The 25,542-nt window shown below is 35.9% G+C and overlaps 1 protein-coding gene across 4 annotated transcripts in view; it reads left to right on the top strand.

The window, feature by feature from the left end:
- The window catches only part of KIF2A (kinesin family member 2A), a 78,377-nt gene that overhangs the window by 27,933 nt on the left and 24,902 nt on the right, over positions 1-25,542 (top strand). For 2 of the 4 annotated variants that reach the window (XM_082725891.1, XM_082725889.1), the window contains exons 2-6: positions 17,800-17,894; positions 18,391-18,510; positions 20,743-20,797; positions 23,044-23,109; positions 23,741-23,841. In XM_082725891.1, the coding sequence (XP_082582017.1) occupies positions 17,800-17,894; positions 18,391-18,510; positions 20,743-20,797; positions 23,044-23,109; positions 23,741-23,841 (437 nt within the window). Of the gene's footprint in view, positions 1-17,799; positions 17,895-18,390; positions 18,511-20,742; positions 20,798-23,043; positions 23,167-23,740; positions 23,842-25,542 lie in introns of all 4 variants that reach the window. The other 2 variants (XM_082725890.1, XM_082725888.1) reach the window with 1 other exon arrangement.

The raw sequence follows: 25,542 nt of genomic DNA, 5'->3' as shown, positions 1-25,542 counted from the left end.
AACGTAAAAGGGTTCCCCTTTTTCCTCATCCCTTCCAACTTCTTTCATTTCCTGAGTTGTTCATTTTAGCCATTTTTACCAGTGTGAGGTGGTATCTCATTGTGGTTTTAATTTGTATCCGCTGATGCCCAGTGATGTTGAGCATTTTTTCATGTGTGTATTAGTCGCTTGTATGTCTTTGGAGAAATGTCTGTGCATATCTTCTGCCCATTTCTTCACTGGATTTTGTTTTGTTTTGTTTTTTTGGGTGTTGAGTTTGATAAGTTTTTCATAGATTTTGGATACTAGCCCTTTATCTGTTATGTCATTTGTGAATATCTTCTCCCATTCTTTAGATTGCCTTTTAGTTTTGTTGATTGTTTCCTTTGCTGTGCAAAAGCTTTTTATCCTGGCAAATTCCCAGTAGTTCATTTTTGCTTTTTGTTTTCCTTGCCTTTAGAGACTTGTCTAGCAAGAAGTTGCTGGGCCTGCGGTCGAAGAGGTTGCTGCCAGTGTTCTCTAGGATTTTGATGGATTCATATGTCACATTTAGGTCATTCATCCATTTTGAACTTATTTGTGTATGGTGTAAGAAAGTGGTTCAGTTTCATTCTTTTCATGTGGCTGTCCAAAATTCCCAGGGCCATTTGTTGAAGAGACTGTCTTTTTTCTGTTGGATATCTTTTCTTGTTTTGTCGAAGATTACTTGACCATAGAGTTGAGGGCCCATGTCTGGGTTCTCTGTTCTGTTCCATTGATCTATATGTCTGTTATTGTGCCAGTTCTGCACTGTCTTGATGATTACAGCTTTGTCATGTAGCTTGAAGTCTGGAATTGTGATGCCTCCAGCTCTGGTTTTCTTTTTCAACATTCCTTTGGCTATTTGGGGTCTTTTGTGGTTCCATACAAATTTGGGGATTGTTTGTTAAGCTTTCTGAAAAATGCTGGTGTTATTTTGATAGCGATTGCATTGAATGTGTAGATTGCTTTGGGTAGCATACATTTTAACTATGTGTTCTTTCAGTCCATAAGCATGAAAGATTTTTCCATATCTTTTTGTCTTCCTTAATTTCTTTCGTAAGTGATTTATAATTTTCAGAGTACAGATACAGATCTTTTACCTCTTTGGTTAGGTTTATTCCTAGATATCTTTTGGTTTCTGGTGCAGTTGTAAACAGGATTGATTCCTTGATTTCTCTTTCTGCTGCTTCATTGTCAGTGTATAGAAATGCAGTAGACTTCTGTGTGTTGATTTTTATGTTCTGCGGCTTTGCTGAATTCCTGTGAGTTCTAGCAGTTTGGGGGTGGAGTCTTTTAGATTTTCTACATAAAGCATCATGTCATCTGTGAAGATTGAAAGTTACACTTTGCTGATTTGGATGCTTTTTATTTCCTTTTGTTATTGCTGAAGCTAGAGCTTCCAGTATTATGTTCAACAACAGTGGTGAGAATGGACATCTCTATTGTGTTCCTGACCTTAGGGAAAAAGCTCTCAGTTTTTTCCTTGTTGAGCATGTTATTTGCTGTGGGTCTTTGGTAAATGGCATATGATGTTGAAGTATATTTCCTCTATCCCTACATGTTAGAAGATTTTTATCATGAAAGGATGCTGTGGGGCGCCTGGGTGGCTCAGTGGGTTAAGCCGCTGCCTTCGGCTCAGGTCATGATCTCAGGGTCCTGGGATCGAGTCCCACATCGGGCTCTTTGCTCAGCAGGGAGCCTGCTTCCTCCTCTCTCTCTCTGCCTGCCTCTCTGTCTACTTGTGATCTCTCTCTGTCAAATAAATAAATAAAATCTTTAAAAAAAAAAGAAAGGATGCTGTTTTTCCAGATAGTTTTTCTCCATCTATTGAGAGGATTATATGGTTCTTACTCTTTCTTTTATTAATGTGGTATATCATGTTGATTGATTTGTGAATGTTGAACCACCCCTGCAACCCAGGAATTAATCCTACTTGGTCGTGGTGAATAATCCTTTTAATGTACTGTTGGATCCTATTAGCTAGTATCTTGGTGAAAATTTTGCGTCCATGTTGATTAGTCATATTGGTCCGTAACTCTCCTTTTTAGTGGTGTCTTTGTCTGTTTTGGGGATCAAGGTAATGCTTGCCTCATAGAGTGAGTTTGGAAGTTTTCCTTCCCTTTCTATTTTTTTAGAACAGTTTCAGAAGAATAGGTATTAATTTATCTTTTAATGTTTGATAGAATTCCCCTGGGAAGCCTTCTGGCCCTGAACTCTCGTTTGTTGGGAGATTTTTAATTACTGATTTAATTTCTTTGCTGGTTATGGGTCTGATCTGTTCAGGTTTTCTATTTCTTCCTGTTTTAGTTTTGGTAGTTTGTATGTTTCTTTCTTTTTTTCTTTCTTTTTAAATATATTATTTATTTATTAGAGAGAGAGTGTGAGAGATCATGAACAGGGGGAAGTAGTAGAGGGAGAAGCAGACTCCCCCCTAAGCAGAAAGTCTGATGCAGGACTCAATACCAGGACCCTGGGATTGTGACCTGAGCTGAAAGCAGACACTTACTCAACTGAGCCATGCAGGTGGCCTAGTTTATAGGTTTCTAGGAATGCATCCATTTCTTCCAGATTGCCTAATTTGTTGGCATATAATTGCTCATGATAATCTCTTATAATTTTTGTTATTTCTTCACTGTTAATTGTGGTCTCTCCTCTTTCATTCATAGTTTTATCTATTTGGGTCCTTTCTTTCTTTCTTTTTTTAAAGTTTTTATTTATTTGACAGCACAAACAAGGGGAGCTGCAGGCAGGAGAGGGAGAAGCAGGCTCCCTAGGGAGCAGAGAGCCCAATGTGGGGCTCAAACCCAGGACCCTGAGATCATCACCTGAGTCAAAGGCAGATGCTTAACCAACTGAACCACCCAGGTCATCCTCTCTTTTCTTCTTGATAAGTCGGGCTAGGGGTTTTTCAATCCTGTTAATTTTTTCAAAAGAATCAGTTCCTATTTTCATTGATCTGTTCTACTGTTCTTTTTTGTTCCTATTTCATGGATTTCTGCTCTAATCTTTACTGTTCTCCTGCTGGTCTTAGGCTTTATTTGCTTTCTTTTCCTGCTCCTTTAAGTGTAAGTTTAGGTTGTATATTTGAGACTTTCCTTGCTTCTTGACGAGGCTTGAATTCCTTATACTTCCCTCTTAGGACCTCCTTTGCTGCGTCCCAGAGGTTTTGAACTGTTGTGTTTTCATTTTCATTTGCTTCCATGAATCTGTTAAGTGCAGTGGTCCATTGTGCCTTTCAAAGCCCTCGTTTCCTTGTTGGTCTTCTGCTTAGATGATCTGTCCATTGCTGTGAGTGGGATGTGGAAGTCTTCTACTATTATCGTATTGTTATCAATTAGTTTCTTTAATTTTGTTATTAATTGATTTATATATTTGGCTGTTGCCAAGTTAGGGACATAAATATTTACAGTTAAATCTTGTTGGATAGTCCTTTTTTCTTGGTCATGGTCATCATTTGAAAGAAAATGTTTTAGTCTATTCTGGCTGGTATAAGAAAATGCATAGAGTGAATGGTTTGAACACCAGACATTTCTCCCAGTTCTGGGCTGGAAAGTCCAATCAGGATAAAGGTGCTGGCTGATTGGGTTCTTGATAAGAGCCTACTTCTTGTCTTAGAGATGGCCTCCTCATTTTGTCCTCACTTGGCAGAGAGAGCTTCTCCTTCCTCTTCTAAGACAGCCTCTAATCTCATCATGAGGGTTCCACCCACAAGACCTCAACTAACTCTCATTACCTCTCAAAGGTCTCATCTTCAAACACTATCTTGTTGGGGATTAGGGCTTTAACATATGAGTGTGTGAGGGGACACAGTTTTGTCCATCACAAAGGAGTTAGGGGTAATGTTTTGAATTTGAAGTGCTATTCAAGCAATAGAATAATGCATGAAGGAATGCATTTTTTTATATAATAATTAAGAATGTGACTTCTTTAAAGTTACATTCAATTGATTTTCAGTGATGGGGGTTTGACACTATACTAGTATGACTAAAGACTCAGCATTTTCAGTGAAGATTTCATCTATGTAGCAGTTTTATTTTGAATAAGTGTTTAAATGTATCATTATTTGCCTTTGTAGACAATTTCCATTTTCTTCATTTTCTGGTGAAAAAGTGCTTTTTTAGAATATGGGTTTTTGAAAATCACTTACGATGTGTTTATAACACTCTTTAAGGCTTCCATGGAAAATTTTCTGTCTCATTATCCTGGAAGACAGACAGGGAGAGTTGACAGGCTGGATTTTGAATACTAGGGAGTTTTTCTTATTAGTGTTGACCTATGTTACTATTTTTGTGGGCAGTACCAAGTTTCTCTTCTCAGTGTTAATATGTTAAGATTCATCTCAGTAGAATATCCAGCTTGCTTTATCAGTGAGAGGTTTTTTTTTTGAAAGATTTTGATGTTAACATTTGGTTGGTGTCCTCCTTAGTGTATCTGCAATGAAACAGTATTGCATTCAGTCATTGGAGGTCAGGCCTTAAATTTCCTAATGAAAGTTAGGAGGGTAGCTGAAAACCAGTTGAGATAGCTGAACATCTTACAGTGTTTTTGGCAGTTTTGTGAGTTATGTTTAAATTTTGTCAATAAACATGTACACATTTACATTACCTGGATTACTGTTGTTGAAAACATTCCAAAAGATCCCTGTCTCTTGTTAGGATGTGTTTTAAGCATAAGAGAAGATGATATCTACATGTCACTATGACAAGTTCACAAAATAGCACAGCTGTATTGGTATAGAATTCCCTTTTGACTAAATAATTTGAGCTAGGGAGCAATTAGATAACATTACTTAATGTATCCAGCTGAACATCTGTGTAAGGCAATTTTTCAAATCTTGGGTCTATCAGCAATGTGTTTTATCTCCACCGCTTGTAAAGCTGTGGTATTCTAGATGGTGGATCTAAACAAATGTGGAAAGACATTTTGGGTATTCTATCACCCAAGGGAATGTAGATATGAAGAATGCCTTTGTAGTTAAAATGTGTTGAGATTTATTTAGTTAATAAACTTCATGAAGTTTTTTTAATCCTGTTTTATGGCATGGGGATTTTTTTTTTTTTAAGAAGTTCTGTTTTTATGTTCCTTTTACTGGTGTATTTGGACAGTTTTTAATCTTCTTTTCTCCTAACCCCAAATATGCAAAATGATATCAGGAGACTACAGTGACTTAATACTTTTTAATGGCATTATGACCCCTTTATGACATTTTTCTTTTGCCTATGTGAATTCAGAATGAACTTCCCTAAAAGGCTGCACAATGGGTTCTTCTAAATGACAAATCTGCCCAGATTGTTAGCATATAGTGTGGTTCATTCGTCACAAACCCCCCAACAAGATCCAACATTTTCCTGTCGCCCTAGAGAAACTGAACAGTATTTGATTTTCATATTCCTCTTCAAAACAATGGATAGATGAGATGAGAATGTGAAAATTTGTGATTTGTGTACAATATGAAATGTGTCCCATATTTTAAGTTGTATTTTCTTCATGAAAATTCCTAACTGTATCATTTCCAGTTTTTTCTTTTAGTATTAAAATTCCAGCTTTGTGCTTTTAAAGTCTAAGAAGAAAAATGCTAGAGCTTTTTAACTTAGTTATAATAGTTAACATCTTAAAATGTGATAAACCAAAACAAAAAGGTCTCTATGTTTGGCAAAGTCACATTTCCCTAGGGATGTACTAAACAGCAACAGCACTGTTACCAGTGTCAGCTGAGGCATTATTTGTGTCCTTCTCTAATGGCTCCTTGTTCCCTCAAAGCTGTTGAAGAAGGTGTGACGCTTACGTAGTCCTCATTAAGGATTCTTTTCATCACTGCTTAGATGAGTTAACAAAACCTGGGTATCAGAATTTGGGAATTTGACTTCTGCTGAATCTGCTGTAATCATCTCTGACAAATGACCACATTCTTTTCTGTCCTCATTTACTGGTTAGGGGCATGTAGGAACAGAATGACATTTACTGTTGGAGAGAATATAAATAATAAATTACAAACTGCTTTGAGATAGTTGGCAAAATAAGAAAGGATGTATAAATATTACTGAATAGTAACAGTTTTTAAATTTCTAAATAATGCTTTTAGTGTGTCCTTTATTTACACTATTTTATTTTGTTTTATTGAAGATTAATTTATTTGAGAGATTGAGTACAAGTATGGGGGTGGGGCATGGAAGGACAGATACTTCACTGAGTGTGGACCCACCCATCACAGCTTCATCTAAAGACCTTGAGATCATTGATCTGAAATGAAGAGTTGAGGCTTAAGCAGCTGATCCAGAACCCCCTACTCTTTTTTTTTTTTTTTTTTTTTTTTTAAGATTTTATATATTTGACAGAGAGCTAGAGATCACAAGTAGGCAGAGAGGCAGGCAGAGACGGGGAAGCGGACTCCTGGCTGAGCAGACAGCCCAATGCAGGCCTGGATCCCAGGATCCTGAGATCATGACCTGAGCCCAAGGAAGAGGCTTAACCCATTGACCCACCCACACACCCCTCTCCCTCGTCTCTTTTAAAGCTGCATTTTGGCGATCTCTATTTTTCCAACTTTTTCCAGTTTCACTGTTAAAATACCAGAAAATTGTACTATAAACTTGGTAAAGTGGTGGGTTTTTTTTTTTCATGTTTTTGACTTAGAATTCTTTTATAGTCTAAATTTTAGTAGGTTGACAAAAAGGAATTGTACCTGTTTTAAAGAACAACTGGAAAACAAATCTCTCCAAGACAATGAACGTTAATATAACAAGTTTTGCTTTGACTCCACTTGGAAAGATGCACTCAAAATTTTGAATTTGCATTCTACACTGGCACTTGGTTTCTGTAACTAAATGTATAATTGATTTATTTTACTGGAATCAGTATACCAGATTTATTTCAGAAAAATGAGAGCTCTGTTATTTTAATCAGTCACATGATTTAAATCACCAAAGTTTTGAGGTCAGTGTGTTTTAAGATGATTTATCAGGATTCTCTTCTGGTAGGAACTGAGTTGGAAGTGCTCCTCTCAGATATCTGTTAACCACCTATTTAGACTATGCATGTGTATTTTACTCACCCTCTGGAAAACTATGCTAAGTACTTGTTCTGAATGTGTGATTTCATTATTCAGAGTAGTATTTCTTTATTTTGAGAATGGATATTTATGATAGCTTGTCCTCTTTGTCTCTGCCTGCAAAGGTATAAAAGGAGAGAACTAGAGTTTATTACTTTTTTTTTTTTAAAGTAAGCCCCAAGTTGGGTCTTAAACTCATGACCCCAAGATCAAGGGACACATTTTCGACTGACTGAGCCAGCCTGGTGCCCCCTGATTACCTTTTTTTTTTTTTTTAAGTCAAGATGAGAAAGCCTATCAAATTATGCAGTGGTATTCTGATTGAAAATTGAGAAATTTACTAGAGGTTTTATTAAGAAATACACCAGAGTACCATGTATTTAAGCTAGATTTTTGTGTTAGTTTCCATTACATGGCTATTTACACATGAATGATTAGTGACTACTAGGGTTTTCAGAGTTTGTGTAAAATATTTTTAAATAATATTTTTAGTTAATGATATTTATAAAAGCATTTTTGTCATTTTAAAATTTTATGAAACTTTCTTATTTTATTTTAATTAATTTATTTATTGGAGAGGAAGAGAGCACAGTGGGAGAGGGAGAAGCAAACTCCTCGCTAAGTGGGGCGCCTAATGTGGAGCTTGATTCCAGGACTTCGGGATCATGACTCAGTTGAAGGCAGATGCTTAACTGACTGAGCCACCCCGGCACCTCTAAATTTAAAACTTTAAACAAAAGCATATTTTAACAACTTCAAAGGGTTTGAAAATTGCCATAATAAACAATTTTATAATTGAGGTTTTATTTTCACTGATCATTTCAGTTGTTTTTTTTTTTACGTGTTTCAGTTTTGAAAGTGTAATTAAGGTCTTACTATTTAGAAGTTTGGAAAGAAGATTTCATAGAAACAGCTCAAAAGGAACTGATAAAAAAAATGTTTACTTTTGGGGGAAGACTTACCACATGTATGCTAATGTATACCTCAACTCTATGATTAGGGTAATTAGGGAAAACATGGAGTTTGCAGTCCTAGGTATGCTAGAAACAGCTGCAGCCTTTTTAAAAACGGAGTGGGTCTGAAAATAATTGATTATTGCATTTTCATGTTTTTCCTAATGTTCTACCACTGTATCTTTTAAATAAAATACATATATTTGTTAGCATTTTAAAATTAAGTCTTTTAGATGCTTGTAATGATATTTTATTAGTATTCTTTGCTTGTAATGATATTTTATTAGTATTTTATGTATTTATTAATATTTTATGATATTTTATTAGTATTCTTTGCTTAATTTTAAAATTAAGTCTTTTAGATGCTTGTAATGATATTTTATTAGTATTCTTTGCTGTTTTATTTTGGCTGTTGTCTTCTGCATTTGCAACCAAATTATACTTTATATGCTAGACAAGGTTTATGCCAGCCTAATTGATTGCTGGCGTTTCTAAGCCTCACAGCTGCTGTGAATTCAGCTGTGAACTAAGAAACATATAATAGGATCCTGTTTTCAGAGACCAAAAGCCAATTGTCAACACGTAAGACTTGTTTTTGACAGCTCAATAAATATGAGATTTTATAGCAATCTTAAGTAACCACCTTAATTTTAAACATTAGAAAGGCCTGAAATTTGTAGATTATATTATTTTTGTTATTGGGGCAAAAGGTTACTTAAATTCAGGTGTTTGTTTTCTATTCCATCATTTAAAAAAACATAGTTTGTCTTAATATTTACTAATATATTAAAAAGTTGAGATCTGAACTGTGTTTTTCTTTGATTTCCCTGGACAAAAAGTTGAGACTTAAATGATGCAAAGATATTTCTTAAAATGAACTAAACATAAAATGGCTTTGAAGTTAAGGTTATGTTTTCAAAATATTTCATATATTTATATTCGTTGACCTAGTAGTTCGTAGTTTTGTAAATTATCCTGACATCTAAATTCAGGGTGAAATGTATGTTTCTCTTGTGTTGAACCATATGAAATTCTACGTTTTTTGTTAAAAATGCTCAAATATAGAGGTACCTCTGTGGGTCAGTCAGTTAAGTGCCTGCTTTTGGCTCTCAGGTCATATCCCAGGATCGATCCTAGGATCGAACCCCACATCAGGCTCCCCACTCAGCGGGAAGTCTGCTTCTCCCTCTCCCTCTGTCCCTTCTGTACCCCCCAACTCTATTCCCTCTGTCTCTCAAATAAATAAATGAAAATTTTTAAAATGGTTGAATATAGACCGTGTGCTTTTTTTTGTTGTTGTTATCATATGATTTAATTTCATTTGTATTTATCATGTTTTCATTATATTTAAAAGTCTGTTAGTTCTCAGCAGAAACCTATGAGGATCCTGTTTTTAAACATAGACAGTCTCTTTCATTTAAGGTCAGTAATTTGTTCTTAAATCAGATGTTGTATGTGAAAATACTGGGTGGTAGCCCATTTGCCTTTCTTTTAAATGGGAAAAACCACTGCGTTCATCTTTGACCAAATTCCTTAAAACCTATTTCATAAATGTAACTGACACTATGAAATTACCTACATGTAAGTAAGCTATCATGTTTAACAAATAAGAAATAAGGGTAACAAGTCAATTTTATATGCAGTAAAATCTTTGCTTTCACTATAATTGCATTTTGCCCATCCTCAGTGGGTTTTTTTCAACATTTTCTTAAATATCTTGGGAGTCATTCAACACTGGGCAAAAGAAGGACAAAGTAAATATGAGAGACTGGAAACACCTTCAGGATGAACACACAGTGTAGGAAATGGCTCACAGTGAGAATGATGCAAGCATCATCCTGTGCCTACGTCTTACAGCATTTTGATACTCAGTATTTCTTTTTTTTAATCTTTTTAAAAAAAGATTTTACTATAAAATCTTAAAAAAAAGATTTTATTATAAAATCTTAAAAAAAAAAGACTTTATTTGACAAAGAGAGAGACACACAGCAAGAAAGGGAACACAAGCGAGGGAGTAGGAAAGGGAGAAGCAGGCTTTCTGCTGAGCAGGGAACCTGACATGGGACTCCATCCCAGGACCCCAGGATCATGACCTGAGCTGAAGGCAAATGCTTTGCGACTGAGCCACCCAGGCGCCACAAGAATAAAATCTTAAAAAAAAAAAAAAAAAAAAAAGATGTTCTACAGGGAAAATGGAGAGGGGAGATTGCAGAATTTGCCTGTACTTCCAAAACTTTCCAAGTAATTTTTTTACTTCCCTTTCATAGATTATTACATTGTCTACACTGTAACTTATCTTTACAAGTAGTTGAAATAAAGCTGAAAACTTCTAAATCTCTTGAGTTTTAAGATTAATAGTCATAAATTTTTTTAAAAGATTTTATTTATTTATTTGACAGAGAAAGAGATATCACGGGTAGGCAGAGAGAGGGGGAAGCAGGCTTCCTGCCAAGCAGAGAGCCCGATGTGGGGCCCTATCCCAGGACCCTGAGATCATGACCCAAGCCGAAGGCAGAGGCTTAACCCACTGAGCCACCCAGACGCCCCTGTGATGGTCATAATTTAAATAATAACAATTTTATACGATTGTGTGAACAGTTTTCAAATCTGATTCCCATTTTTTATGAATGCAATGTATAGAATTAAAGATGGATTGGGTCGTCTCATCAAAAATAGTACAATGAAGTTTATGTATTGCCATCTTTCTGCCCCAGGTACATAAGAAAAAAACAAGACGTAGCTGAGCTCAAGAACAAGGTACCATGGTGGAGCAGAAACAGATCAGAAATACTAAGGGATGGTGGAGCTTTTCAGGCAATGATAGCAAAAGTTTAATTCCTGTAGGAAGATGAGGACACTAAAAAAAGTACACATACATCATTAGTCAAGTTCACTGTTCGAAGATAAAGACTGATGTGGCTTTAAAGAGGAGCTTCTTGGAGCTAGGTTTATAAAAAATTTTCCTCCAAGGGAGGCAGTCCAATATGATTGAGGTAGATATATACAGGGCTGAACTAAGCCACTGTACAGTGGGGAAGTCATACCAGTTATTTGTAACTTTAGGTATTCTCACTAGTCAGGTGCTTCATCTTTAGAAATCACAACAGGATACCTAGAAAACTTCCATGTGTTTGGAATTTCAAAAACTCAGGTGAGTCATGAGTCAGAGATTCGTAAAATTAGGAAATAGTTCCAACTCAACAATAACAAAAATACTGAATATAAAAATGTGTGAGATGCTGCTAAAGCAATTCTTAGAAAAGTGTAGCTTAACTGCTTATCAGGAAGATAAGGAATAAAGATGAGTAAGCTAAGCATCTGTCTGAGGAATTTGAGAAAAAAAAGTCCCAGCAAAATATGCCCAAAGTAAAAGGAAAGAATAATGATAACAGCAGTAATAAGTATTTAATAACAAAGGGCTCAACAAAGGCAAGTGTTGTTCTTGGAAAAGACAAAATTGACAAATCTGATAGGTTTGCGAAAAAAAGGTTGAAAAATTAAAAATGAGAAAGTGATCATGGTTACAAATGCTACAGGCACACAGCATAATTATGAACAACTTTATGCCCAAAATGTGAAAACTTAAATAAATCTCCAAGAAAAAAACAGAATTATCAAAACAGTCATGAATAGAAAACTATAATAATAATAATTGTTAAGAGAATTGAATCTTTTCACAAATAAAACTCTAAGCCAAGATGATTTTAACCAGTGCATGCCAGATGCTCAAGGTTTAAATAATTATAACTTTACACTATTCCAGAATAAGGTTGATATGAGAAAGGAAAACTGCTGGCAAATATTACTCTTGGTCAGTGATGTAAAAAATCTAGAACAAAATATTTAATGCTGTTCCAACTAGAATCCTAACAGGGTTTTAAAAAAAATTATTTATTTGATTTTTGGAACTTGACAAGAGGGTTCTATAATTTATACAGACATGCGAATGGCTAAGAAGATTAAAGAACCTCTTAAAGAACAAATAGGCAGGAAAGCTTCTTTTACCAGCGAGGAAGACTTACTGCAAAGGTATAATATAAGACAGTGTAATTTTGGCTCAAGGATAAAAAAAAAAATAGGCTGATTCATGTGTCCTTGAAATTTGACAGGTCATAGTGCAGTTAGGAGAGAAGGAAGGACCTTTCAGGAAATTGCACTGGATTAATTTGTTTTTCATGGTGGGAGGCGGGGGAGTGGGAATTGTGTTACCATGCGCAAAAACCAAAATGACAATGGGTTGCAGTCTTGAATATGAAAGACTTTGTAAAGTCTAGTTTTTAAAAATATTTACTTATTTGAGAGAGAGAGAATGAGCTTACATGTGTAAGCAGGGGGGAGGAGAGGGAGAGGGAGAACTAGAGAATCTCCTGTAAACTCCCTGCTGAGTACAGAGTTCTTAGAGCTCCCTCTCACCACCCTGAGATCATGACCTGAGGGGAAATCAAGAGTTGGAGACTAAGCCTACTGAGCCACTCAGGCACCCTAGGACTTTGTAAAACTTTAGAAGAAAATGTCAGAACCTGTTGTAATGACCTGACTGTCAGGAAGAACTTGAGGGCATAAAAAGCTGTAATGGAGACATAGATATTTGATTACATTAAAGTTAATAAGTTGAAATTCATCAAAAGACATCATAAAGTGGAAAGATAGGCCCCAAATTTAGAAAAAATATTTGCGACACATGTAACAGGAGATTAGTACCAAGAATATATGGAGAATTTCTTCAGAGAAGTGGAAGAAGAAAACAGTCAAAAGGCCCCACATGGCCAGCAGACACAGAAATAGGCACAGCCTTATTAATTCAGAGAAATTAGAACCACAGTATGATACATTAAATCTGACAAATACTAAGTATCATGTGGATGTGAAGTAATTGTTAGTAGGATACAAATCACTATAGGTCTGTCCACTCTGGAAAACATGGCACTAACAGAAAAGTTACAGACCTATGTACTCTATATTCCTTACACATCCTGGAGAAATTCTTGCATATTTTTATCAGTATGCATGTATAAGGATGCCTATAGCACCATTTTTTGTCTTGCTTTTTTAAGATATTTATTTATTTGACTGAGAGGGGTGGGCATAAGTAAGCAGCAGGAGAGGGAGAAGCAGGCTCTCTGCTGAGCAGGGAGCCTGATGTGGAGCTTGATCTTGGGACCCTGGGATCATGACCTTGAGCCAAAGGGAGACACTTAACCAACTGAGCCATGTAGGTGCCCCAGCACCATTGTTTCTAATAGTAAAAACGTGAAAACACATGTCCATCAACAGAGTAGTTTAAGTTTTGGCATATTCCTATGTAGTGAAAACAAGCGAATTGCACTTATTTACAACAACTTGAATGAATCTTGGGGAAAGTAGTTTTGCACAACAGAAATGAGTATATTAAAGTAGTGTCAGTCCATTTATACAGTTTAAAAATAGCCAGGCTGTTCAGATATATTAAGAGTTTTACATTTGTAGGTGGCAAAACTATAAAGAAAAGCTACAGTATGATTATCTCAAATATATAGAATACTGGTTACTAGTGGTGGTGGGGAAAAAGAGAGGGACGGGAAATACGGTAAAAAAAATCTTAAAAATTGAAAAAAGAGAGGGAGATTCACTTAGGGAGGGTGGCACATGGAGTTTCCAAGGTATTGTATGTTTCTTTCTTTTTAAAAAACTTTATTTTTAAGTGATCTCTACACCCAACATGGGGCTTGAACCCACAATCCCAAAATCAGGAGTCGCATGCTCTACCATCTGAACCAGCCAGGTGCCTCTCAGAGGTGTTGTTTCTTAACTAGGCTGGTGGTGGATACACAGGTGTATGCTCTCCCTCTGTCTTATTTATTTATTTATTTATTTATTTATTTATTTATTTATTTATTTATTTATTTATTTATTTATTTATTTATTTATTTGACAGAGAGAGTGAGATCACAAGCAGGCAGAGAAGCAGGTGGAGAGAGGGGGAAAGCAGGCTAAAGCAGGCTCCCTGAGCAGAGAGCCTGATGCAGGGCCGATCCCAGGACCCTGAGATCATGACATGAGCCGAAAGCAGAGGCTCAACCCACTGAGCCACCCAGGCACCCCCCCCTTTTTAAAATGTAGAAATGTATATGATGTAATTTACAATAAAGTAAAGGGAGAATCAGAGTCAAAGGGCAATGAATTAATGACGTTGGAATACAGAATTTTCTCAAACCAGAGAAATGGGATGCTTTGGGAAAAATTATTTTTTATTATAATTAAAAATGAGAAATTTGAGTATCTCACTTGAACTATATAAAAAACAAGTTAAAAAAAACTTTAAAGGCATATTGGGTAAAGTTAGACTTGAAACTTAATTTCTAGAGACAGATTTTGATAAAAATAATCAAAACCTCATACTGTAGGTATTTCTGGTTATCTCATCCCCTGGCAGAAAAAAGCAAACATTTAAAACTTGATTCATTCATTGAGCTCTGGTCTTTATTCATTTCTTTTTACTGAAATTTCATATTTTTCCCTTCTTGTTGGCTGAGTAAACTGGATCATGGTAGAGATAAGCCAACATTTTCTCAGGTCTACCTTTCTACCTCTAGACATTTTTTTTTTTAATTAACATATAATGTATTATTTGCTTCAGGGGTACAGGTCTGTGATTCATCAGTCTTACACAATTCACAGCACTCACCATAGCACGTACCCTCCCCAGTGTCCATTCTCAGGATGTTTCCTGGGATTAAGAGTCTCTTATGGTTTGTCTCCCTGCCCTGTCCCATCTTATTTCATTTTTTTCCCTCCCTACAACCCCCTGCCCTGCCTCTCAAATTCTTCATATCAGAGAGATCATATGATAATTGTCTTTCTCTGATTGACTTATTTCACTTAGCATAATACCCTCTAGTTCCATCCAGGTAGTTGCAAATGGCAAGATTTCGGGGGTTTTGATGGCTGTAGAGTATTCCATTGTGTATATATACCATATCTTCTTTATCCATTTATTTGTTGATGGACATCTAGGTTCTTTCCATAGTTTGGCTAATTGTGTACACTGCTATAAACATTGAGGTACACTGCTATAAACACCGGGTACACCTGCCCCTTTGGATCACTGCATTTGTATCTTTAGGGTAAATACCCAGTAGTGTGATTGCTAGATCATAGGGTAGCTCTGTTTTCATCTTTTTGAGGAACCTTAATGGAACAGCTGCTTTTAACTTTGCTAACATGTGGCTTAAGGTTTTCTGGGTGTCTTCTACTGGTAATTGAACTTCTGGAGGTACCACTGTTGAGGTTTGCTGAGAATGGGTTTTGAAAAGAAAATCTTGATTTTCTTTATCCTCTTTTTTACTCATGTCTCTAGGCTATCTTTGGAGATTAAGGTTCCTGTGAGATAGGTCTTGTAATCCACTCCCCAAGGGAAGTTGGAATATTATAGTTGATGCTTACCAGTAGGAATGTGGTGTTGGTCTTGCTTTTGCAGCATTATATGCTTTCCCTCATTCTCATTATTGTGGCAGTTCTGTTGGGCATGGAGATCCCTTATCTCTCCTCTTCAGCAACTTCAGCTACAGCCTTTCCATTTCTTGTCAAAAGTTATTCTTTATGGTAGTCTAGTGTTTAAGTACATCTTCTTTGGAGTCATTTGCTGTTGATAAAATCCTATCAGTGTCTTAAATTAGAATACTCTATTTTCCCCAAAACCTTTCCTGCAGTCATCTTGTTCCTGCTAGTGGGTATTGCTATTTTGAGGCTGTCAGGGATGATAGGTTTGGGAGACAGTAGCTGATGTTCTTAGCCTCACCACTCATGTTGTGGAGATAGTGATAAATGTGGGGTTTGTTGTAGCAGTGGTTGCTCCTCCTAGATTGTAATGGCCATCATTTTTCAGGGCAACTCATGGCTTTCTGGGGTCCACTCTTTACTTCTTCTACAGTTAAACTGAGTCAGTCCCTCTCTCTCTCTCTCTCTTTTTTTTTTCATATCCTTTTGCAGCCATCTATGTAGATACCTGCTTGGATCTCCCTTTAAGGAACTTACCACTCCTTCAGCTCCAGGGAGTGCATTATAGTTTATAGCCTCTAGGTATTAATAGTTTTAGACTCCTTAGATTTTGTGCTGAGGACTTGTGTTTCCTGGGAAACCTCCAGCCAGTGACTGGGCATAGTGTGGCTACTAGGGTATTTCCATTTTGTCCCAGTGTGGGACTGTTTTAATGGGCAGTCTTTGCTTTGGATCTCCCTGCTGGGTTGGCTAACACTTTGTCAGATCTGTGTCAGGGTCTGAGGCTTTCTCTGCTCAGTCCTATTTTATGTACCCTTTTCTTCACAGGTTTCAGATCTGTATCACAGCCCGAGTCTGAAAGTTTTCCATGTCTAGTCCTGTTGTACCCCCCTTTATCTTTCACAGTAAAACTCTTATCCACCTGTCTCAATGTCTGCTTCCTGGTGGATCTGACTGACACATACCACTTCTTCTGGCTGTTTACCTAATTTTTGTCCATATTAAATTGCAGTGAATGTATTACCCAATTTCCCCTTTTTATAAGCCTCTCCCTTGAATCTTCCCACGTATTTCCTAGGTTATTTCTTTTCTACCCCCAACACCCAGCTCTCTAATGTCCATTTATCTCAATAAGCGCCTTATTATTATAGTAACATTGTTTGTTTTATATACTATACATCTCGATTTGTGGTTTGTTTGTTCGTTTGTTTTTTTTAAGGTAGTCAAAGAGGTATAAACTAAAGATAAAGTATTGATGTCCCAAGGATTTCATTCAGCAAATGCATGTGAAAATTCCATATGTTCAGCATTTTATTAAATAATATGAAGATGCAGATCTATAACAAATAGTTTTTATCCTTCTTTAATTAATGAGTAGGTGGGTAAGATGAAAACAAGTTAGTAAAAAGTACACAAACGCTTCAAAACTTATCAAACTGCTTCTAGGAATTTGTTCCAAAGACATAATCTGACAAATGTATAATGACACATGTACAATAGTATTCATTTCAGTGTTTATAATAGCAAAAAATTGCACATAGCCTAAGTGACCATCAGTAGGTATGAAGTAAATTGTAATAAACATAATGGAATATTCTGTAATAAGTAAAAATAATTACTGAGTTCTATTCTTAATAACAACATCCACAGTCTGTTTTAAGAGGGAAAACAAGTTAATACATTAGGTATAACATCCTTTCTCTACAGATAGGAAGTATTAGAGCTACCCGAGAAAGTAAGGTATAGATGTTAGATTACATTTCCTAGCCTTTTGGACTTAGAATACTTTTCTCAATCTAATAAAAATAATGTGAATTTCATAATATATGATAGTGATTTTTAAAGATTATTTATTTATTTATTTGTCAGAGAGAGAGATCACAAGTAGGTAGAGAGGCAGGCAGAGAGAGAGCCACCCGGGCGCCATGATAGTGGTTTTTACATAAGAATTGTTTTAGTGTAAAAATTTGGTTTTTGAATTTTTGTTCTACAGTCAGTTCATCTCATAGTAAGGGAACTTTGTAATGATTAGAACTATATAATGGCATAAAATTTTAGCCATTCTCTGCCATGTGTAACCATTTTTCATGTTTGTTGAAAATACACTTACAGTTTATTCAGTTTCTTGAGTTCCAGTCTCGACAGCACATTGATTAATGATTGCATGGACAAAGGTCATTCCCTGATTGTGAGTCTGGAAATCCCTTGTAAGAAAATTAGTATCATAGTTTTTCAAAAGTTTATAAGTTATGAAATTGTATTTGGCATTATTTAGGAATACCATAATTTATGGATTAAAATGTATGTTTTATTCCCACTTAGGCCGAATACATCAAGCAATGGTAACGTCTTTAAATGAAGATAATGAAAGTGTAACTGTTGAATGGATAGAAAATGGAGATACAAAAGGCAAAGAGGTATGATCACTAAATATATATATATTTTTTAAGATTTCATTTTTAAGTAATCTCTACACCCAGTGTGGGGCTCAAACCCATAACCCCAAGATAAAGAGACTCATGCTGCACTGACTGATCCTGGCATGCCTATCACTGAGCTAAATTTTATTTCTAGTCCTGCAGTCAAGGTTCCAAATATAAAATAAACTGTAAAGTGTATACTTTCTTATATAGTGCATGTATTTTTTATCATTTCTAGAAAAACTTACACATGATTAAAACATTTCAAAGAAAGGTAGATTCTTCCTGTACATTGTAAGTGATGGGACATACTATCAAGACCATAAAATGCAGTCTTAATAGCTGTCTTAATATATGGGTTGTAATTGTAGATAATTTTGTTTTCAGTACTTTTCATGAGATCATTAAACAGTCATTCTCTCTGTGTAAATTTGTAATATAAAAGGTTAATTGTCAAAATGTACTCTGAAGATACATGCATTTTTTAAAACAGATTGACCTTGAGAGCATCTTTTCACTTAACCCTGATCTTGTACCTGATGAAGAAATTGAACCCAGTCCAGAGACACCTCCACCTCCAACATCTTCAGCCAAAGTAAATAAAATTGTAAAGGTTAGTAAGGAAAATTTACAGTAGAGGTGTATAGGGTATATGTGCATGTGTGTGTATGTATTTTCTGGTTTAAAATGAAAAGGCTGGGGGCACCTGGGTGGTTCAGTGGGTTAAAGCCTCTGCCTTTGGCTCGGGTCGAGATCCCAGGGTCCTGGGATCGAGCTCTGCTTGGCGGGGAGCCTGCTCCCCCCACCCCTCTGGCTGCCTCTCTGCCTACTTGTGATCTCTGCCTCTCAAATAAATAAATAAATCTTTAAAAAAAATAATAAAATGAAATGAAAAGGCTGTTAAGAGTATATTTTAAATACTAGTTTGCTTTTTAAAAAAATAAAACTTTAGTTCTTTTTGCCATCTATATGTCATGTTTATGCATACATTCTTTGAAGGATTGAGATTGTCCAGTTCACAGTTAACAATACTTATTAGCTAAAGTCCTAGAAATTCTTTCCTGATTAGGATTTTTCCTAAGACTAATAGCTCCCCAGAAGATAGGGATGTCAAAACCATTTGTCAGTGTTTGTTAAGTGACTACATGTGATTTAAATAAAGAATGTTTATTATTCATAATAATTTCCCACTCCAGTAATCTTTGGAAATAGTAATTCTGCTATTTATGTTTATTAGAGAAAGACGGGAAATGAGAGTGTACAGTTTAACTACTGTGTTATCTGTGAAGATAAACTTTAAGACCATGCTATATACCCTAACAGTTTAACATTTATAAAAATAAAAGCCTTGCCCTTTTTATTACTTTAAAAGATAATTCCTCTTTCTTCCTATTGAAATTTCTCACTATTAAAATTGTGTATTTACGTGCAGCTCTTTGAAAACCAGGTAGTTGGTCACAGTTGTTGAATCTGCAGTTCTATGTGTTTAGTTCAAGCATTTGTTAATTTTTCTACATTGTGGATTTTATCACACAAAGATGAATGACATGACTTTACCCCTAGAGAAACTTGTTATTTTACAGGGAAGACATACATCAGCATCCAGATAACGTATGATAGAATCTTAACGATATCAGCAAAACATTCTACTTTTTAAATTATATGTGAGAACATAGGCAGATTTTCAATTCATGTAATTCAGCACATTGAGTGTCACTGCTTAGACGTCATTAGTTATGACTTGTAGATGGATTGTTTTTTCGTATTTGGCTTCACAGCCTCGAAGGATCTTTATAGATGATCTTTCTTTGTATGTCATTAACCACCTTTGCTGTGGGGCGCCTGGGGGGCTCAGTTGGTTGAGCGTCTGCCTTCGGCTCAGGTCAGGATCCCGGAGTCCTGGGATCGAGTCCTGCATCGGGCTTCTTGCTTGGTGGGGAGTCTGCTTCTCCCTCTGACTCTCCCCCTTCTCATGCTCTCTTCCTCTCTCATTCTCTTTCTCTCTCAAATAAATAAAAAATCTTAAAAAAACAAAAACAACCTTTGCTGTGCTTTAAAATCACTTAGAGAACTTTTTAAAATATTGATGCCTTGCCCACTCCTAGAAGTTCAGTTTTATTTTCTCTAAAGTGAGGCCCTTGTATCTATATTCTTTTAGTAGTACCCATTTGATTTCAATGTACAAATGTTCTCTCTCGCGCTGAGAGCCATTATTTGATACCTTTTTTCAGTTGAATAAAATAAAGTCTTGGTAAATAAAGGATAGGATCAAGAATTTACTGCCCTAGACTTTGCAGTTCGAAGTCTTTGAAAGTCTAATGAAGTCTTTCAGTAGAAATGATAACATATCATGGTATTTTGATGTTTAAATTTAATAGTAGACAGTAGGTTGTCTAAAGCCAGTATTTTATTGATTACTCTGACATCCAGAGATGAAATGTAATACCTACCTTTGAAATGTATTATGTGGTCTTAGCATGGTGGCTAAAACTATGCCCTTTACTGAAATAACTTCTCTTTGTTTCAGTTTTCTCATCTATGAAACCAGAATAATAATAGTAATGACCCGATAGGATTGTTTTGAAGCTCGAATGACTTAATATGAGCAGTACCTGCCTTGTTACTCTGGAATATTGCATTTTCTGGAGAGGTGGTGGGCAATACTCACATAAACAAACTTGAATACTAATGGCATTAGTAGTAATTACTAGAAGATTATTTATATATTTTTTTCTATTTAGTTTTATATTATGTTCACCTATTTTTGCTTTATTAAAGGAAGCCCAAGCTATAAATAGGAGTAAAGAGAGAAAGTGAAATGAACGTTTTTATTTTTCTCTTACAGAATCGACGGACTGTGGCTTCTATTAAGAATGACCCTCCTCCAAGAGATAACAGAGGTAAACATTTATCTATTAATTTTGTCTATTAACCTAGTATGGTCCCAACAAGGTAAATCAAAAGTGAATATTACCATTGACATTATTATTGATTTAAACTTTATATGGCTAATTTGAAGATTGGTACCTTCTTGATTTCCTAGTATAGTAATGTCAATATAAAGGGGTGCCTGGGTGGCTCGGTCAGTTAAGTTTCTGTATTTGACCCAGGTCAAGATCCTGGGGTCCTGGGATTGAGCCCCACATTGGGCTCCTTGCTCAGTGGGGAGCCTGCTTCTCCACCTGCTTCTCTCTCCCTCCCCTGGCCCTCCCTTGGCTCATGCACTCTCTCTTTCTCTCTCTCTTTCTCAAATAATTAAAATCTTGAAAAAAAAGTAATACAAAAAATTATTTATAAAGGTAAGTGATGAATATGAAACTCTGTTACATGCAATTTTTGATTACTCTCCTTTACCCAATAACTTTGTAGATTTGAGAAGAGTATCATGAGAAAGAAAGGAATGGGGCAGTAGTCAGTTAACTGAGTTCACAAGTGTTATTAATCTAATCCCATTTTACCTGACCTTCTGGCTAACAGTCTTCCCAAAAGATTTATGACTTGGTAATCAGCTAAAGAAAAATTGAACAGGTACAATTTATAGTTAATTGCATGTTTTCCCTGTATTTTCAGTAAGGAAATGTGAAACACAGTTAATTTCTTTTTTACTCTTCAGCAATTCAGAATTGATGTTTCTGGTGGTGATGTTTCTCTGCATGTGGGGGTGGGGAGACAGGACAGGCGTAGGTATTAGAAGAGAGATTGGAGGTGGAGAGAAAGTCCTGCATCTTAAACACTATCCTTCCTTTGAATCTTGTGAAACTGTATATTGCTTTGTAAAATGTGGTATTTATATTTTACTTTATATTTATCTTTTCACTTTTATAACATACATTGGGAAATATTTGCATGTTTGAGGAGCAAAGAGCGGGATTTGGAATTACAGGGTGGGTTGAAGGAGTGTTTTTTTCCTTTATGTACTTGAGAATGGTATAAATTTTTCAAAATGACAGTGCATTTAAATTTAAAATTTCTATTTTGTACACTTAAATGTATATTTTAGGGGGCCTTTTAAGATTTATTTATTCGGGGCACCTGGGTGGCTCAGTGGGTTAAGCCTCTGCCTTCGGCTCAGGTCATGATCCCAGGGTCCTGGGATCAAGCCCCACATCGGGCTTTCTGCTCTGCAGGGAGCCTGCTTCCTCCTCTCTCTCTGCCTGCCTCTCTGCCTACTTGTGATCTCTGTCAGATAAATAAAGAAAAAATCTTTAAAAAAAAAAAAAGATTTATTTATTCATTTTAGAGAAAGGGAGAGCTCCAGTGGGTAGAGGCAGGGCGGGGGAGAGAGAAAGAATCCTTGAGCAGACTCCCTGCTGAACACGGAGCTGGACTCAAGGCTCTATTCCAGGACCCTGAGATCATGACCTGAGCTGAAATTAAAAGCCAGCCACTCAACTGACTGAGCCACTCAGGCGCCCCTGCACACTTACATTTTTAAAATGATTATTAAAAGTCAGGCATGGCTTTGCTTTTTTCTTTTTTTTTTTTTAGGATTTTATTTATTTATCTGACAGAGAGGTCACAAGTAGGTGGGGGGCGGGGGCTGGGCAACGGGAAGCAGGCTCCCCACTGAGCAGAGAGCCAATGTGGGGCTTGATCCCAGGACCCTGAGATCGTAGCCTGAGCTAAAGACAGAGGCTTAACCCACTGAGCCACCCAGGTGCGCCTTGGCTTTGCTTTTTTATATAAATTACTCAGATTGAGTTTTGTAGTTAAAATTACCTTGGTGAAGTCTAGGGACGCCTGGGTGGCTCAGTTGGTTGGATGACTGCCTTCGGCTCAGGTCACGATCCCCGACTGCTGGGATCGAGTCCCACATCAGGTTCCCAGCTCCATGGGGAGTCTGCTTCTCCCTCTGACCTTCTCCTCGCTCATGTTCTTTCTCACTGTCTCTCTCTCAAATAAATAAATAAAATCTTTTAAAATTACCTTGGTGAAGTCTAAGTCGCTGCACACATTACCTTGAAAACCTCTTGGCTTGTTAGTTGATTGAACAGAATTAATTATTACATATTCTGTTTATACCCACATAAGTAGAAAACTGACAACTCGTAAGTATCAGTTCTTTTGAGATATCTCTCTTCCTTTACTAGGGTTCACCTTTACTGATTTTCTGTTCTGAATTTTAAAAATTTTATTTCACTTGCAGTGGTTGGTTCTGCACGTGCACGGCCTAGTCAGCTTCCTGAACAGTCTTCCTCTGCACAACAGAATGGTAGTGTTTCAGATATATCTCCAGTTCAAGCTGCAAAAAAGGAATTTGGACCCCCTTGTATGTAAATCATGTATCAAGGATTCAGTCATTCTAGGCATACATGTATTCTCTCTTGGTCATCCTTAGAAGTCCCCAAATGGTAAAGAGTCTAATTATAAGCTTGATTGCAGATTTCATTTTACCACTTTGGAAAAATGTTTTTTCTTATTAGTTTAGTCTGTTAATTGGGTTTTGAAATGTATATTTTGAAGAAGGTTTATAAATACAAAATTATAACAACTTTCCACTTGCTTTGAATTTGAAATTCTGGTCAGATGACAATTTGACAGATGTTATGGAAGAATTTTATACTTCTCGATCCTTTCTAATTTATACATCTGTGATTGTAAACCAAGAGATGATATGTATCAATATGTTAAAGTCATTTTTCTTGACTGCTATCTGTATTATATTGTCCTGTTCCTGGTTTTGTTAAAGCAGCTCATAAGTTCACGTAATTGTTAAAGGCATGCTTTGTCACTGTGTACCATTTTTTGGGTGTATGTGGTGAAATTATACTTAACATTTTTGTGTGTAAGTACAGTACTGTAAATAAGAAGGTCTACTTCAACAGCTCATCTTTTTCTTTCAGCACGTAGAAAATCTAATTGTGTGAAAGAAGTAGAAAAATTACAAGAAAAACGAGAAAAAAGGAGACTACAGCAGCAAGAACTTAGAGAAAAAAGAGCCCAGGTTTGTAACAGAAACACTTTGTTTATGCATGAACTGAAGATGTAGATGGTGTCAAAGTGATTTGAAAGTAGTTGAGGCATTCAGTTAAAGATTTCAATATAGTTCCTTTAGTTGAGATCTAAGCTGATAATGAAAAATGATGTGAACCTTTGAAAATACTGTAACAGACTTTTGCTACATGTCCTTTTCATGTTTTAGTGGATGTGTTAGTCCTAACATTTGTTCCATTTTGAATAATAGTTCTTTGTGTTACAATTCTAATGCAGCCATTATACCTTTCAAGAATAGTAAGACTGACTTTGTAAAAAGTTCTAAAATATATTCAGAAGAATATCTAGTTAAAGTAGTTGATTATAAAATAGACAGTTAAACTATAAATTTTATTGTTGTTTTTCCATGGTTAGTAAATTCAGCATATCACAATGAAAGGGAAGATTTCTTCTGTTTGAGTTTATGCTAGATATTAAAAATTGTGTCTCTGTGGTGCCTCTCATGTTCCCTTTAGATGGTAACAAAACTGTTACTAACAATGAAAAAATTATATAGAAGACTGGTCTTTTATCTCTTTATAGGTCTTCACCTATTGGAAATTATGTTTCTTTACATATAATTTCTAGTGTGTTTGTATTATATCTATTATATTCTTAGAACTTGTTTTTCTATTAAAACAGGATTATTTCTTTATTTAGAAGTACATTCAAATGCCCTTAATCATAAAGATGTTGTGTTATGGAATTATGAAACCAGTATAAAATTCACCTTGAATAAATCAGGTTATATCTTAAAGTGATCTGAGATAGCCAGTTGGATTTTGAAATAAGTAAAACACAATACAGATAGATCTACTGATACTTAGCACCAGTGCCACCTGGTGTTTCCTGTGGGAACCTCGTAATACTTTCATATCTCTTTGTTATCTCTTAATTTTAACTTTACATTCACTTTTTGACATAGTTGGTGTTATTTCCTAAAATAAAGTTAATTGAAAGTAAGTTTCAGTAACAGTTTTGAAATTTATATTCACAGCAAATCTGTACGTGGTGCAGGAAGAAAATATGGCTTCTTAGAATGTTTAATAATTTTATTACTCATGGCTAAGAGAGACAGTTAACTATTGTTCCATGGGTCTTAATCTGAATTTTCTCAGTTTTGAAGCAGAAAAGTGAAATGCAGACAACATTCCAACATTCAGTAATTTGAATTTTAAAGATTTCAAAAATTGTCTTTTGATTCCTATAAGTCCTGTCCATTTGAGGTGGTTTTACTGTGCCTTAGGTTTTTAAATTTTTTGAGAACAGAACAGGAAATGAACATAAACAAATCCATGTTTCTGTTTTGCTGGAACACTGGGTTCAACGTGGTGAAGAAAAATCTGATTAAATGAATTTTTGTAGAATTTCTGTTTTTCTAGAGTTCTTTATTGATTTTTATGATGACCCCTATTTTTCTCTTTCTTCATTTTCTAGGTTAATCAAGTTATATGTGTAACATGAACTTTTGAAATAATTCAAGAGTGGCTTTATTTATTTTTTTAAAATATTTAATTATTTGACAGAGAGAGATCACAAGTAGGCAGAGAGGCAGGCAGAGAGGGTGGGGGAAGCAGGGTCCCTGGGTGGCTCAGTGGGTTAAGCCTCTGCCTTTGGCTCAGGTCATGATTTCAGGGTCCTGGATCGAGCCCCACATCAGGCTCTCTGCTCT

This window comes from Mustela nivalis (assembly GCF_964662115.1).
Source record: "Mustela nivalis genome assembly, chromosome: 3".
Lineage (NCBI taxonomy): Eukaryota > Metazoa > Chordata > Mammalia > Carnivora > Mustelidae > Mustela > Mustela nivalis.
Note: the sequence above shows the minus strand (reverse complement) of the source record. Positions and strands in the feature narration are given on the sequence as shown.